A 17,351-nucleotide genomic window follows, 5' to 3' on the forward strand; every position below is an offset into this window, starting at 1 on the left:
CGTTCCAGAATATTTTCTAAAGTGTAATCAGTTAATAGGAATAGTGATACTAATGTGTTCGTCCCATCTCCCCCACCTTACTATATGATACAGGTTTTAATGGCTACCAAGTGAAAAGCAAGACCAGTGTTTATACTGTCTTATGAAGCTATGCATTTTTAACGTACTTAGCTGTAAGCTTTAACCTTTTAATTTTGTTNTACTTTGCGCAACGTATTCCTTGCATGAACTAACTGTGGTGAATAATTCAATGAATGTAACTTTCTGTATCCTTCATTGTTGAGGCAATGACAGTCGTTATAATACGGAATATCTGTTTCATGCTCCGCATTCACGCTTTTTAACACATGCAAAATGATAGCAGCGACTGGTCTTGAACCCGCTACCTTTGGGTTAAATGCAGGTGCGCTAACCACCGTGCGGCATTTGACAAGTTAAGTCGGCATTAAAAATCTGCTTCTTAATTTCCCAAAAAATTCAGGAAATATCATCGCGTATTAAACCTAATATACAACCATACCTTCACAAATAAGCAATATATTTCCCAAACACTGTATCGCGGTAGTGCATGAAACGACACATTATATTTTAATAAAAAATGAGAGAACATTTTATTTTCTATTTTTGCAGGTATTGCACAACAAAAAGACATAATTTGCTGCTAGTGTTTCTGCCCAACTTACAAATAGTTTGTGATTAACCACAGCACAGTGACCAAAACACGATGGTCACATGTTTTACATAAAGTGCCAACATCCAGAGTGATGAAACACACGATCAATTACGATGACGTTACGAGAACAAGGTCGCAACAAAACCCCATATTCGATCCGACAGTGTATGGAAACTCAATTAAAAAAATAGGAAAAAAAAGAAAAAAATAGCTCACGGTATACTGGGGAATGTTAGTTTAAAAATCGATTAAAATTTTCTATTCTGGTTTAGTTGAAACAGTATCGTTATGTAATCACAATGGAGAAAGGATTGTTAACTACGTCTTGTTCGACTTTGAAGAACGTTTTAAAACTTGGTTCATCTGTAGAAATAAACAGTGTTATATATTTGTTTACTTAATTACAGTAATATTTAAATGCAATTCACTGTATGTTTAGTTGGACGGACACGAATTAAATAATACTCTTTATATTTACTTCTTTTTCTTATTAGTAGATTTTTAAGGACTGTCGTTTTTATGAAACCCCTGTATCTTCGTTGTTTTTAATTATTTTAATAACTATTTCAAGTTTTTGATATACAATAGAAGAGATAAATTTATGACAGGTTAACTTTCACAACTTACCATCTGACGTAACTCTACCCAATCCGAATTCATTTCATCCCATCTTGCTTTAGATGACGTCACCTGGTGTTGAAGCACATTTTCTAACTTTCCCAATCTCCGCTCGATTAATTTTAACGCATCAAGTAATGGTTACTCACCATCAATCAATCTAAGATGAACAAATGTTGAAACATGCGTTGCTTAATTTGTTCAACCAACTTACTTTGTATGAAGCGTCGTGACGTCATCAAACACGCGTATTGAATTACTTTGTTCGAGAGAATTTAAGCGGCTGTACAGTGAATAGTTGCTTAGCAACAAAACAGCAAACCTGAACGAAAAGCTTGGTTGAATCACGTGATCGGTGCCATTCATACAATCAACTTACACAAACGTCATCACAACTTTGAAAAACCTTCCGTTCTTCTTCCCATTTATTTCCCTATTTATTTTTCCATGATTATTGTTGTTGACGTCCCACTCTGGGGCAGCGGGTGACGTGGTCGTTGGAGCACCGATGACGTCACCTTTTCCGACGTCATAGGGGTCGCGTGTTACGTCACCATTACGTATACCTAAATATTACGTCGTTAATAAGTTATACATGAATATTACATGGTAAAAACACATATTCTGCGAATATACGAACTCACTCGTATCTGCTATCGTTGGTGAACTTTCTAAAGAAGATTTGTTTGATTGACGTCTCCGTCCACCGCTAGAGGAGATAGAGATGCGCTGGCGTGCATATTCACGAACCGGAGATTCCGAAGTTTGTTTTCGTTTTTCATTTAACTGAAGAACGTAGGAATCGAGCTCGGGTTCTAAACAAACAACAGTTAAATTAAAACATCAAGTTTTGAAGCAACAAGAGAGCAATGCGCTACGTATATAGTAAAGTGGGGGAAGACGGGACAACTTTAGCACATAACATCCAAGATCGTGTCTTAAACAATCAACAACGTCTATGGAAGTCGTAAAGAAACGGTTTTGGAATTGTTTGAATTCTCTTTGTTTTACTTCAAATAAGAAGCAAATAGAATAAAAGGTGTCCCATCCTCCCCCGCCCAACCACGTACTTTTATTATTCGCGAATGTACAAGCGAAATAATAAGAAAAAAACATTTGACGGAAAACGACTTCCATCCCCACACACGTGCCCAATAACTCACCGAGCATTTGAAAGTTTTCTTCAATACCGCTGTAACAGTTCTTCTCAATAAAGTTTTTGACCAAACCCCAAGGTGTTTTGTTAAATACCAACTGCGCTGAAACTCTGGTAAAGTTCATGCAAGAGGTTACTACTTTTATGTACATAAGTCTCGCTGTACTTTTTTTAGCGAAATTAAACGCTTATGGTTCTGCCAGGCAGACTAAATAAATAATATAATAGGCATATCACAATAATACTTCGCAAAATTTAATTTCTGTTTTGATATTTATTATTATTCGGAAATAGGTTTAATATTCAAACTGATGGTATGATTCGCACATCATTGCAACCAAAGGCCAACACATTCTTCTATATAAGTATTTAATAATACACCTACCTCAGTTCACATGTCGATTTTCCTAATTTTCTGATCTGGTATCTCATCACAGTGCTAAAGTAATCACTGTATGGCACACCGTGAGTATGGGCCGTGCAATCTACTGTGTAATAACGACACGGTTCATGCTTGTAACAAACCTGTGCGATGGACAAGTATAGAATTAAAGTTAATGACAAAACGCAGTCGTGTGACGACAATTAAAGTTTATACACCAATAGCTGCGTGGAGAATCAGTATATACCTACTAACGAATATAAGCAATATATATTGTTCATAACGGGCCGAATGTAAGGGATTTTACGAAACAGTGCACGGCCGGTCAAAATGAGCTTCGTAGGTTGCCGACCTTTGCACTAACCAATCAATACAGCTTGTTTGGTCAAACATTATTTATTAAGATTGTGGTGATATAGGATCTCTATGTAACACGTGCATATAGTACAATGGAGGAAGATGAGACAGCTTTCCATTTCATTTTCTTGTCCCATTTGGTAGTAAACAAAGAACATTCAAAGAATTATAAAACCGTACGCCCACGACTCCCGTAGACCGTTGTTAATTGTTAAAAACACGATCAAGATATTTGGATATTATGTGCTTAAGGTGTTCCATCTTCCCACCACACTACTATATAAATACGCCTGTCGACCTTGATCACTCTTTTTTTTTTACTAGACGCGTGCTACGCAATACAAGGCAACCTATAACTGATCGATTCCTATAGAGACTCACTACATGGTGTCAGAAGTGGGATTCGAACCCACGCCTCCATTCGGAGACCAGAACTCACTACAACGATATGTCATATCGTTTATTTTATTTACCTGAACTTCGTCTACATTGGAAGACTTCGGTCCAAGTGGATTGTTCAAGGTTAGATTGTAATTAAGCGACCGAACTTTATAACCTTGATTTTCTGCTTCTCCGTCCTTCCATTTTGTTATTGTGATATCTGTGTTTGTAGAAACATATTGTAATAAAAATCAACCAACATTAGTACTAAGCCATACCAAAAGTCTGTCGTTTTTCGAGGTAAAGCTTCCAGAACGGACAAGTGTCACCGTATATAATGTTGAACAACTCAGCTGCCGAGCATTCGTATTCGCGCACGAGGTACGTTCGATTAAAATCGGGTAACCCAAATTCTGCTGGTCCTGTTACGTCATAAGCGCCATTGTAAATTTGAAATGAAACCACAAAACATGAGCTTACCACTGTCGTCATCTATTTGATCTACGACGTCACCATCATCAAGAGAACACTAAAATAAATGTTGAATAAATGAATATTATTTATCCTCGCAATAGCGGGGCAACGACATTCGTTATAACACGGATGTTTAGTATTGAGAACTTTGCCCAAAGGCACATACGCCCCCTACGGTAGCAGCGACAAGCCTGCGGGCGTGCTAACCGCTGTGCCACAGCGTAAGAATATAATTTATTACAAGTCAAAACAAGACATGACGCATGTGACTAAAATAACATAGGAATACAATGTCTTGTATTAAGTTATTATTAGGTTGACTACAATAATATGTGTGCTAAGTATATGATACAACAATTGTATTTACCCCAGATAGCGATTTATCACCTTCCGACGAACGATCACTGATCGAAACTAGGTTATCGGCTTCTGACGTCATTTGTCTACCATCTGTGACGTCATTATTGGTATGACGCGGCTGTATTGATAAAGAAAATTACATTTCAAATATTAATGGGATAAGCCACACGGGTACCTGGGAGTATTTGTTTCGTTGTATTTTGTTTGTTGTACCGAATTTATAAATCTCTTCCGTCGGCGTCGCGAAATCTGCTTTAACGTTAATATTATACATGATGTACATCTTATTTAACGACTACAGTACTAATGTTAACTCACCAACACCTCGGTAATCAAATACACCGTTCGGTCTCACATAATCGTCATCTGAACTACACCCAAGGTCGCTACCATATTGATTTCGTACAACCCCCCATAATTCATGTGGTGTCATTGGCTGTTAGTTAAAATCAATGAATTATTGATACTATTGTGCATTGAAAGGTCTATATAGTAGGGTGGGGGAAGATGGGAAACCTTTTTGTTCTATTTACTCGTCCCATTTGGTAGTAAACAAAAAAAAACACTCAAAGAATTACAAAACTGTATCCTTGCTTCCATAGACCGATGTTAATTATTTAAAACACGATCCGGATGTTTAGATAGTATGTGTTAAAGGTTTTCCTCTATTACCTTATCCAACAATGCGTTTTGCCACAGTCGAAAAATCTGGTGGTACGCTCGGTCACGTGAGGTAAAGCTGGTGAATGTGTGTTTTACCCTCCCTTTTATTTGAAATTGAATTGCGTTTGGAAATAGTTTGACAGTTTTCTCTTTTGTCAGGCTCACGATGTCTTTGAAACTCAGCATAACCTATAAATAGATAATGTCAATACTGGTGGACTATGTTGGTAAGTCAAACACGCTTACCGCAGTTTGCCACTTTAGTATATTGGAATGGAAGCATACGTAGTTCTGCGAGACATACATCCTACCTTGTACCAAGATGTCTTTCATTAATGCGCAACTGTGATCTGTAATAAAAGCATGTGGTGACGTAGTTGCGGAATGATTCCTTGTAATCAATACAACTAGCCATTGATTCATGCGCATTTGTAATCAGGATTATAAGCAACATGACGGTACCTACTAATAGTCGTTCAGTTTCTGGGAGTTTCTTGAAGAATTTATGGAAATCCACATTCTTCTGTTTGTATGATGGATTAAGAACCTACGGGGAAATGATTTTGTTATATTAACGTGTCTATTTTTTATAAACTCAACACACATTCATGCACCACACCGCATAGAGACAACAATACACACGAAACATCATTCTACGGCCTGCCCTTGCTACCTGGAGTTCAGACGTTTTTTTAATCGCGTTTTTGTAAAATCGTTTTGCTTTAGACTTGGAGGAAGCTTTCTTCTTTTTGGTCCTCGATGCATGAAGAGGTTGCAAGGGAGGAGTTCCTGGATCACCAGAGGAATGTTTGGAACCTGCTTTACTTGTTTCACTCTCTCTTCTTGAAGAATTATTGTAGTCTAACAAATGTGCCGCAATAGCTGGGTCACTGGACGAGCGCTTCTTGCTCAACTTTTCTTTCATTTTCTGCAACTTCTGTCGTACTTTCTTAGGTGTTCCATTCTTGGTATGCGATAAAGTATTGGCATGTTTGTCTGCATCACCGTCCTCCACCGTCACGTGACTAACCCAACTAGAGTCGCTATCATAAACTCGAATACCAACCGGGCTACTACCAGTAATTGATAATTCGGTTGGTGTGAATGATGGGGAACTGGGTAGTGACAAGGTAGCTGGTCTTTTTAATTCTCTATCCTGATGTTTCGAAATTACTTCGACCGAGTTTTTGAGTATATTTTCAACAGCATCTTTCTCTTTCCTCTTCACAGTATTTAAACCGACAACACTATCTAAACTCGGTGACGTCACAGTAACGTGAGGTAAATCTTGCATAGGATCAGACATGACGGACAACTTAACTGCTCACTTCCTAGCTATAAACACAAACATGCTTTACTATTGCCAGTTAAACATTGACACATCGGCGACAATTCTTTCAAACACGTAGATACGAATAACAAACACGTATATACTGCGTACAATAAATGTTACTTCCGATGCCATTGGAAACAACCCGTGATGCTAACAACTTACAGCGCTGTAAACTGGCAATATAACACTGGATATGAACAATATGAAAAGAAGGAATCGGAAGGGCTGACCCCCGGGCCTTGTTTACCGTCCCTTTTTCGTTTCAGCCCTACTGTATGAATTATTCATCATTTCCTATGCTTCACTTATGCAAATTACAATCTATTATGTGTTGATTTTGCGTCACCCGCAATTATCATCACAAATAAACGAAACTACACTATGAATAAAACAACATAACAAGGTAACTTTACATGTGAGACTTCATGGATAACACTCGTGAGTATGAGTTATACAAACAAGCGAACAATGGCCCCCCCTTATATATATATCACCAAATTACTCATTGCTGACGTCACGGGAAAACCCCGGGCAATCGGAAAGCTACCATCTTATTGTAAGTATTTTGTAAATTTACCACAGACCAATAACCAGCGCCACATTAAAGCAAGTCGATTCGGATTTACAAATAGACGCAAAGTCGAGTTTTTAAGAATATTATGTTACCTCCTGGTTACATTAAAAAAACAAACCGCAAACATTCAGAACCAAAATCTAATTTCCGGTGTATGCAGTAATGAATAGCTACCTCCCCTCACTGTAAACAGAGCAAAGCTTTCTTATCTAGGTGACATTAAACGTTCAAATAACTATACTTGCAATACACAACCCAACGCTAAAATATGATTACAAACACAACAGCAGTACCACCAAATAAAATATATAGAACGGAAAGGCTGTGCGGTTGTAGCTTGTACATCACTCGACAGGTCGATTTTGAATCAATACTTGACAATTAGCATCGTTGCATATGCTGCATTTACGCGTATGTTTGTTTGAACTGCTGTGCTATATTAAGCTGAAATATTCTCCACCAACAACAATAACAATATAGCTAATATCGAACCATCATCGCACGCTCACAGCCAACCGACATTGGAAGGCACATTGCACATCAGGTTCGACTATTATACGTGTAATTATACCGTCACGCCAACCTCAGGAAATGAAAACGTCATAGAAAATTTGCGCGAGTGGCTGTTATAAATAACAAACAGCATGAAACGAAATAATGCGGTTCGCAAACCTTACTTAGTTTCTAAACTCTAACTGACTAAATATTTGATAAAAATGACTAAAAGTTTCACAGTATAAAAACATACATACCAAACCACGACCAAAGCATCAAACTATTTAGCAAATAAACTGTGCACGTTTTACTGGTTTGTAACAGATCTAATCAGGCACACATAGTATTTGTATAGCGCCACCATACGGACCATAAATAACAAAACAAACTTACGTTGTACCACGATGCGGATCGCTGCAAGAAAAATACAGGAGTTACTTGATTTGAATATAACATGTGATACATTAGGTCTAAATATAAAATTATACGCCTTGTTTAGGTTACCGTTGTCATAATTTAATATTGTTATTAAAAAAGTTAGTATAGATTAATATTGTGAACGGCAGCAATATATTTGTCTATTTAAATAATCTGTTTACCTTTTTTTTCCTTGGGTTCGACTTATGAGAACCAGATCCCGGACTCTTGCTGAAAGATGTCAGCGTAGGAGGAGTGTGTTCAAGCGGAAGAAAAAGCGTACCAGCAGAAGGTTTGTACGTCACACTGATGCTTGTTGGGTCAGAATTCTGTCAGAATGTAACTTATTAAACCTCGCGACACGGGGCAACCACCTTTTAAATATGTCTGACACTTAAGACAACTCATTAGTGACCACTAGGCTGAAGCAATTGTTGTTAAGTGTTTTGCCGAAGAATACACATGTCCAAAATGGTAGCAGCGTTCAGGGAACTTTGAACCTGCACACCCTTTGCGTACGCCGACTCAAATGACTACGCCACAACGTCGGGCAATTATTTTTGTTTGTTTAAACTGGTTTAACCTGATTGTTCAACTTGAAGTGATTTATTACCTGCATCTGTCGTGTTGAAGACGTAGAAATGTTGTTTGTTGACAATTTTTGTTCAGTGTCTGTTGAATGAAGGGAAGTCTCGGTTGGGGAAATAACAGAATCCTCTTGTTGTTGTGTAGACGCTGATTCGTCGGCTGCGGATAAAATACCTATACAATACTTTTTTCTGATTTTTTTTTGATTATCTTTTTCGATTGATCACGATTCACGAGTTTTATTTAATATTAATGTTTACGCTTTACGATGGAACACTTTTTAAAGAAACCTATATATTGCATGGTGTGCTATTTTTAAACACGTAAAAAGTTCATACGGTGTATATATAGTAGCGTGGGAGAAGATGGAACACCGTTAGCTCAAGATATCGAAATAACCTAAACATGTTTTAAACAATTAACAGCGGTCTATGGAAATCGTGAGGATACGGTTATGTAATTTATTGAATGTTCCTTGTTTACTACCATATGGAACCAGAAAATTGGTCCCATCTTTTCCCACCCTACTATATACAGAAACGTTATTCGATGGTGTTTAACTTGTTTAAAAAGTGCCGCATTGAACATAACATACCAATTGATGAAGAATCTTTTCTATTTAGTGATGTACTGATCGTGTCTTTTGTATTCTGTAAATGGAGATTGGTAAAATGTCCAGTAAGAATCTAATGCTACGAAAACGTAACGGACAAAAATCATGTTAACCAATTGTATAATAAAACACAAGAATCGTTCAACTCCATGAGCACCAGATCAGAGTAAGACACACAGAACTTATTAATTACGGTCGTGGTAAAATGTTCTTGTTAAATTATTACGATGTATTTTGTTTCTTACGTTATTTGATTGGCAAATGACGTCATCTTGATCTTCTTTTGCTGCGTTATGGAGTTCTGTGACGTCACGTGCACCTACGTCACATTCATTGTCATCCAAGAGCAGGTTCAAACCACCTGAACTAAAATATAATCGACTTATTACCATATTAGAACTATTTACAAAATAAATAATTTATATCGTCACAGTAAAACTGATGATGGTCAATTATGTTGTAAACATAAACCTATGGTGGTTTTATTGGCAAACCACAGAAACATATAATAACTTACCTAGGTTGAGGAGGCACGCCTGATTGGTTCCGTTCTTCGCCCTCTCTTTCTTCAAGTGTTTCCGGAACTTCAGGACTACAACAAGAAACGGAAAACATGAATAAATATATAATAACAAAACCATTTATTATTTTTATTGTTAACAAATCACACATAAATACATTCAAACATCGATAAAACTACGACGGTCTCGCATAAACAGCATTCCAGGTCACTTACATTGGCATTTGGGCATGTTCGCACAACTCGTGCATTTGGTTTCTTCGTACCCATCTACTACGTTTATTTCAGTTGAAAATAGAGTAACTAATTTTCAATTAACTCGAATATCAGACTTGTTACATGGCAGACTTACTTTAAGTTTAAACTGTGAAACTTTACAAAATAATTCTGCTATAACATGGTGTTGTTTTAAAAAATCATACTGCAACTTTGTCAATTTGATGTCAAACCTCAACACAACCCCTACTTTAAGTATCGCCTATTGGTAATGGTGCTAGTGCACAATATAAGGACTTAAGGTAACTACACTGACATAAATATTTGATGAACCTTTCCTTCTTCAAGAACAAGGTTTTGATGGAGCATCATAATTTACTTTATATACCAAACCTACAATTACTTTAAACCTACACAATACAGAGCATGTAAAACTGAGTGATTTTGTAGTTAAACTCATAGACAGCAGCCATCCAGATAATAATCTTTGTAAGTGCATAGTTACAGATGGACGCAGTAAGTAGAATATTTCATATGTACAAGAATCGATTGGGCCTTAATAAATTAAACATTATTTCAGTTTGCTTATATAGAATACTCGGTTTTTGCTTATATATACTGCGAGTTAGCTCACAAAATTGTTTGTCACATAGACAAGTGACTTATATTTAACCAATAGGTTATCAATAAGAGCGTATAAATAGCTTTTGTTATGAATGTCCTTGAACTGAAATACAGTGTAACGTAAAGTGGCACAATATGTTAGCTAAACATTAACTAGCATTGAAACGTGACGGCTTACGAACCGTACTAGAACAAGTTTGCAGAAAACAATAGAACAACGATGCTATGTATACGGTCTTTGACTGTCGAGTGGCCTCTAAAAATACTACAAAGAGTAGGCATAATCACTAAAGAGTAAAGACTAAATTATACTATTTTTAAAGTTTATTATCTGCACGAAATATATTTGTCTGATTTGTTACCCTTTAATACCTAAATAACAACTTCGTTGCCTATAGGTTGACACTATACGAAAATAACTGCGCACCAAATTTAAAACAATGCTCGTAGGCAGCATAACGCGGCTAGCACTGATCTGGAACACGCTTGTGCCGTGGCATAAGATGGTAAACTATATCGGATTGTAGGAGACAAAGTCCGAGAAGCAATAGGTGGTAAACATTTTCAAGGCTTGGTAAATAAGCGACGAGTGGTCGATAGCGCACGGCTTTATTGTTACGTGTACAATACGAAGCTTTCCTTATAATTTTAAACCGCGTTCGTGTGATAGCAATTGCACATTAACACTGGAAATATTAATATGAGAAGTCGGCAGTTTAACACGATACAAAGCGTTAAGTACGACTACTACTAATTAACTTGGATAAAAACTACATCATGTCCAATATCCTTACACTGTCATACACGTCGTATAAAAGTTCGCAGAATCGAAGTATTATTCAGAACTGTAAAAACTTGGTAAGTAATCTATTAATTATAAACTAGTTGCAATCTGTAATCACCATATCTGCGATTAAGCTAACCGTGCAACTTTTTGCAAAACTAAACATCTGGCTCAACTGTCTGTGCTGAATTACGTTCGTAAGAACCCTTCAACAGCTAAGTTGTTTTAAACCACGTCTGTATCCTGTATACTCTAACCACAGTCAATCAATACATATAGAACTTAATAGAAGGGAAGAGAATTGAAGTAATGTGATAACAACTTAAATAATTCTGCAATTAAAGATAATGAACTATCACTTATAAAATATTGGGGAAAAACCGTAAGCATTATTTCGTAGGAAATATGTGGCAGCAAATGCATATCACAAAATACGTTAAAATATACTGCGACACTAAATTTGAAGAAAAACTTACGTCATGCCAATTTTTGATTTCAGGCCTTTGTGTAACTTATTTATTCGACGACGTATCGAACCTCGCTTCTTTCGACCAGAAAAGTCAATGTCGTACAAGTTTAACAGTGATCCGTTGTTCACTCTAACAATATGCACCGGGGCACCACATTTTGTGCAATACCAACAACGGGAACGTAAATTTGAAGCAATATCAGAAGAAGTATCATGTTGTTTAAGTACGTCAATGTCAGCTTCAAATTCTTTGCTTTCTTTTTGAAGCTTACGCAGGCATAAGTCACAATACACGATAAGTACATCGGCTTGGTTTATTATATCTTGGTATTCGGGAAATGCGAGAATTCTTTTCTCGGTCAAAACATCACCGCCCAGTGAATGGGTTGAGTTCTTAACATGCTGGACCTGGTACCTCATACGTGTTTCATGAAGACAAGGGTACGAATGGCGATAATGGAAGAGAAACGAAGTCTTCTCATGTACTGCTTCGTTTTTGAACGTTCCAGGAATATCTGATCTTGCGAACATATGATCACTAATTTTAATCGAAAACACTGGCAACACTACAGTTTACCTTACTAAATACCTATTCCGAGTACAAATGCAATAAAATGACTTGAAGTTAAAATATTTTATCTTATTTTACTAAACAAAGACGACCTAGGTAATTGTAAAAGTCAGTATAACAAATGCTGCGTGCTTGTCAGATTTCTAAAGCTTTTTAAAATATTGATATAACCTGCTAGCTTTTCGCAACACGGATCGACGGTTAAAATAATCTTTATACAAACGAAAACACAATGGGTAACACCTATTATAAGCATATTTGTTTAACTCTATTTTAGTGGCGTGGGTCGCTGGCCTTAACCCTGAAGAGCTTTAACGTATTACAATGGAGAATGAATTAGACATAAAACAGGACCAATAAAAGAACAAACAGTTTATGAGACAATAAACCGGCACGCGGTATCACATGATCGCATGTTCACGTGATTTTAACCAACGCTAACACGTGTGACTGTATGGTAAGCCAAGACCCAATATAATAATAACAAAGGTCAAATAGGTAACCATAACGACCGTCACAAATAAGGTATGAGGATTAGTAATAAATCGCTTATTTATACCAGAGATGTAAAAAATACTTTTTCGATTTATTTACTGTACACGCCTACCATGGCAAACTAAACCTTTAGTAGTCTGTCGGTCTACTACCTTTTAATTGTGGTCTACCAACATGTTGATGCATGTCAATAATACACAACATAATATACTTTTACAAGCTACAACACGTATGATTTATAATCATAATACGGAAGTAGCGTACCGGTAACTAAACAATGTCTATTGAAGAATTAATAACAGCACGTGAAAATATGCGACACTACAGTTCATAATCTGCCACAAAAAATCTTAAAATTTTAAGTTTTAAAAATGATACAACTTTTGCACGATTTTACATATATTGTCCTATATTCCGATCCTGTGCCAGTACTGTAATTTAAGAGATAGCCGGCCATGGACACACCGCAACGTTTGATAAGTAAACTCAATTAGGTAAAGAGTGGCTAAGCCTAACAAATAATAGAAAATAAAGCACCATGTTTACTGCGTACCATTTCTTTGTTAGCATTAGGCATGTTGCCAGGTAACAAAAGGCTCAAATTAGCACCGGATATATTATATTTATGCCTCCTACCTTCCCCCACTCAACTTCACTTCTTCGAGCTCAGGCGAACACACTTTCGGTTGTGAAGAGTTACTGCGTAAAGTCCAATTCTGGAAAAAGTCAGCTGCCTTCTTGACCAATAACAGTCGGTTTGGTGGGGACAGAGACATTGTTTTGTTGGACAATAAGCGGCATTTTTCAACGCAATAGAAGGGACAATGTGATAAAACAAACGAAGCATGTCGTTGAAGAGAAAGAAAGAAACAGACGCTCAAGTGGCCGGAGCAACATTAGGTTATTTCCCAGCTACGTCACACATCACCTGATACTCGTACCATTCGCCAGCTAAGTATGCATTCGTAACATACCCGCGCTGCTCAGCTTAAAGTACGCGCACCAAATATTTATTGATATATTAAGTTTGATTGATGGTAAGGTATTATATGATAAGTACTTAGGTGCATTGGAAAGTCATACTTGTTTTCTGTTTAACCTGATACTCCTTAAATGTATAGCTATAAAACAATAAGTAAAATTATTTAATAAGTAAAATATGTATATACATATGTACATCGACATATATAACCAAACGTCGCTATTAGCTATTTTATTTGCGGCCATAATAACACCTTACTTTTACACTCAGTATGATAATAACTCAACCGCATCATCTAGCGGAAAGATTAATGCGTTGTCGAATACGCGTGAATTCGTATAAAGTAATTTTAATGAAGGAAACAATATAAATATAATCTATTTGCATATACCACAAACTCTTCGGTAAATATAAAAAGAATCAAAAACACTTGTTTAATGCGATTATTACATGAGCTTGCTTTTGTGCTTGACTGTGTTAGGTTAAGTCGATTTACGATAATATTGATTTTCTTGAGTTTTCTTCTCGAAAAACCCGCATGAAAAGAAGATGTGCGTTCATTATTACAGCAAGTTTCTTTGTTGTTGTTTCACTGAAACTAACGCAACACATTACTATTTTCGTGCTTTTAAGGCATTTCGATCGTTTCAAAACACAATAAGATTAAGAACGACGCGAAGTAAAACGTATCTTGTGGTTGAGTAATACACCGATCAGGAAGTATTTCACCAAATGTAGACACCACATACATTCCAAGCGCTTGACAATAAAACAAACTGCATTGTAGACAATCCGCCACATAAACCTTAATTTATTGCCACTCTGTAGTTAGCTATTCTAGATAACTGTAGAACTATATCAAAACAAACATCCCTTTTGTTTACTTTAACAACATAATTGAAACAAATACTGTGTATGAATGGGAAATTCATTATTAAGTAAACTGCAGAGTGCACACTTTTAACCACATTTACAGTTGGTTATCCTTAAGTGATTGACAGACAAGGCACTGAAGGCAGGTTAACCATCAATGATAGAAGTGTGTTCTCTCTCAAAAATGATTGATAAGTTCATTACTCTTGAGTAATATTCAACACTAACATAAGTATTATCAATGTAATAGTAAAGTACAAGGTCATTAAAACTTTAAATCAAATACTCTTTTGTGTACATTGACCTAATAATAATATAGTAAGACAAAAACATCTCAACATTATACAAAAACAACATGAAGGATAAAATTTAGTTTAACCATTAAAAATGATGGTACTCTAAAAATTGTGCTTGGGTAATCTTTACTAAAGCATTTACCTCAATCTAAAAGAAATATATATTGCTTTGGAAAATCTTTAAAAGAACTTGTACCAAGTCAAATAATGTCATTCTTACCACAGACTTTTCTTAAATCTTTACTCTTGGGTTTCTCACATGATTTTATGGAAGGAATCTTATAAAAGATCTAATTTTCTCAACCTCAACTAATTTTCCAATTAACTAGCTTTTTAATGGAACTAATTAGAACCCTAATATGTTTAATTAAATAATATTTATTTAATTTTGACTTTCTATCACCGGATAGGGTGTAATGGTCACGCTTTTTATCCAAAACACTTTTTCTTATTTTTTTATTAATAGGCATGTTTTAACAACTATTGTTTTACTGTTACCACCTGTCTTTTCGCTTTTGTCAACTCTCTTGTTCTTTATTATCATGACCAAAGAGATGAGTAAATTTCATTCATCCTAATTAAAACTCAATAAATATAGTGTAATCAGGAATCAGTACAGTAGCTAGTTGTACAGTTGGCTTCTATAATGTGTATGTATTGTCATGAACCTTCAATGTCTGTCACTGACCATCGGCTGAAGTTAATTTGCTGTAACTAACGTAAAGATCTGTCTTCTTTGAGAGCAGTGTTTCTAATATTAAAAAAGTTTTACGCACTGTTACACCAATGTATAAGCTTTTTTTACTTTCTGCCACTTACTTTTGGTTAATGAAACTTTTGTGAGACAAGATTTGACATATCAAAACAAAAGGTAATGCAAGAAGCCGGTTTAAGAATTATATACATTTATTCTTGTATTCTTATATCTGATTGCACAACTTATCACCCTACCACCATATGTTATGTTTCCTTCTGCACTATCTGTATACAAACTTTGATACTTCACCGAAAAAAAGGTAACTTTAAAGTTCTTGTATAAATACGCTCAATAAAATAGTTCTATTAAAAGGTACTGTGCAAATACGCTCAATAAAAATAGTTCCATGGTTATCACTTCTAACTTAGCAATACCAAGTGCAATATTACAGTGCTTATTGCCGCTGTCTCTAAGCACATCACTTAACGGAAATTGCTCAAATTACAAGCAAGTTACAACCTTCATTCAATAGCCCTTGCATTAAAATAAAGCTTTGATAGGGGATATTAAAGACATGTCTTGGAAATTTTTACATATCAAAATTAAACTCTACAATCCAAGCTGGTAGGTTAAAGATTTACAAAGTATGCAACAGGTAAATAAAAATTAAATAAGTACCATTTCATATTTGGTTACAAACAGAATAAAACTAAACAACTCACCGTCTGTTTACTTCCACAGTGATCTCCATGTAACTTAAATTTGAGTAAGATTAATAAGTTGTAGCAGTAGCACCCATAATAAATGACATGAATCCAGCACTCTAATGATGGCTCAACCTGTGATAAGAATGAGATGTTTATCAAAAGCTACATAGCAATTACGATTCAGTCAGCCTATATTTTCCCGCTTGTTGTAGTAATGATTAACAGAGTTATTCAATAACAACAACCGAAAGCTGAATATACTTATTCTTCAGCAAAGCTAAAAAGTTAATTGGTTTTATGAATTGATACTGGGTACACACCTGTGCCTGTTTTTGCTTACTTCTACTAACTTTAATGCGTTTTATTCGAAGTTCATACTACTTGTAAGAAGCAGAGGCCGAGTGAAGCGAGATGTTACCAAGCGTGACTTACTAACGCCACCGTCTGTTCATTTTTTAACGAATTTGTATGCCGCGTGATGCCGGCTCCGACTGTACCATATTACCAGAAGGTATACGTAAGCCTTACAAGAGTATTGCATGGTTTTGAGTTGGGTGTACTTCAACAGCGATTGTTAGGTTGGAGTATAACAATAACAGTTCCCAAGAATGCAACTGTGTGGGAGATCGTTTTTTTTATTTTTGTTATGTTTGGCTGACAATTTAGAGTCCAATATTGACCACTGGGTCACAATTTTAAAACGTAATTTACGTGGCCATTTACTAAAGTTACAGCCCTTTTGTTTAAAAAGACAGTTCTTCGTGATCTTTAGATGATATGAATCAAATGAATGTATAAATTATTGATTTTTGCGTTGCAGGGGACATTGATCGTATACTATGTTTGAGTGATAACTTGGATAACCCATCACTGACCACTGACTGTAAAGTGTATTGCACAAGAACACACATGCCCACAGTGGTAACAACGTCAAGCAATGGGTCTGGTATCTCTGCTTATGATGTAAGAACTTCAACCACTTGAAACTTGGGCCGACAGTTCTATTTATAATATAACATCTTAGCTTTGTTGC

General features: G+C 36.0%; 1 protein-coding gene across 6 annotated transcripts; it reads right to left on the reverse strand.

The window, feature by feature from the left end:
* Positions 1–521: 521 nt before the first annotated feature.
* LOC100176505 (GRAM domain-containing protein 1B) lies at positions 522–16,747 on the reverse strand. Of its 6 annotated transcripts, none has more exons than XM_026837793.1 (24): positions 16,639–16,747; positions 16,334–16,450; positions 9,602–9,676; positions 9,330–9,450; positions 9,067–9,121; positions 8,497–8,630; positions 8,066–8,212; positions 7,860–7,880; positions 5,527–5,611; positions 5,311–5,414; positions 5,074–5,253; positions 4,720–4,837; positions 4,577–4,653; positions 4,409–4,519; positions 4,048–4,096; positions 3,846–3,989; positions 3,660–3,787; positions 2,833–2,972; positions 2,455–2,558; positions 1,936–2,106; positions 1,671–1,857; positions 1,506–1,613; positions 1,301–1,451; positions 522–1,036 (listed from the first exon to the last, which is right to left on the reverse strand). In XM_026837793.1, the coding sequence occupies exons 2-23, from the start codon at positions 16,360–16,362 to the stop codon at positions 1,433–1,435; spliced, it is 2,307 nt and encodes a 768-aa protein (XP_026693594.1). In that variant the 5' UTR covers positions 16,363–16,450; positions 16,639–16,747; the 3' UTR covers positions 522–1,036; positions 1,301–1,432. The 6 variants fall into 6 exon arrangements, with proteins under 6 accessions (XP_026693594.1, XP_026693590.1, XP_018670510.1 ...); XM_026837789.1 differs by lacking the exons at positions 16,334–16,450; positions 16,639–16,747 and adding exons at positions 11,705–12,217; positions 13,400–13,820; XM_018814965.2 differs by lacking the exons at positions 16,334–16,450; positions 16,639–16,747 and adding exons at positions 11,705–12,217; positions 13,400–13,809 and having other exon boundaries at positions 4,577–4,650.
* Positions 16,748–17,351: the final 604 nt, after the last annotated feature.

The sequence above is a fragment of the Ciona intestinalis genome, unplaced genomic scaffold (assembly GCF_000224145.3).
Source record: "Ciona intestinalis unplaced genomic scaffold, KH HT000018.2, whole genome shotgun sequence".
Classification (NCBI taxonomy): Eukaryota; Metazoa; Chordata; class Ascidiacea; order Phlebobranchia; family Cionidae; genus Ciona; species Ciona intestinalis.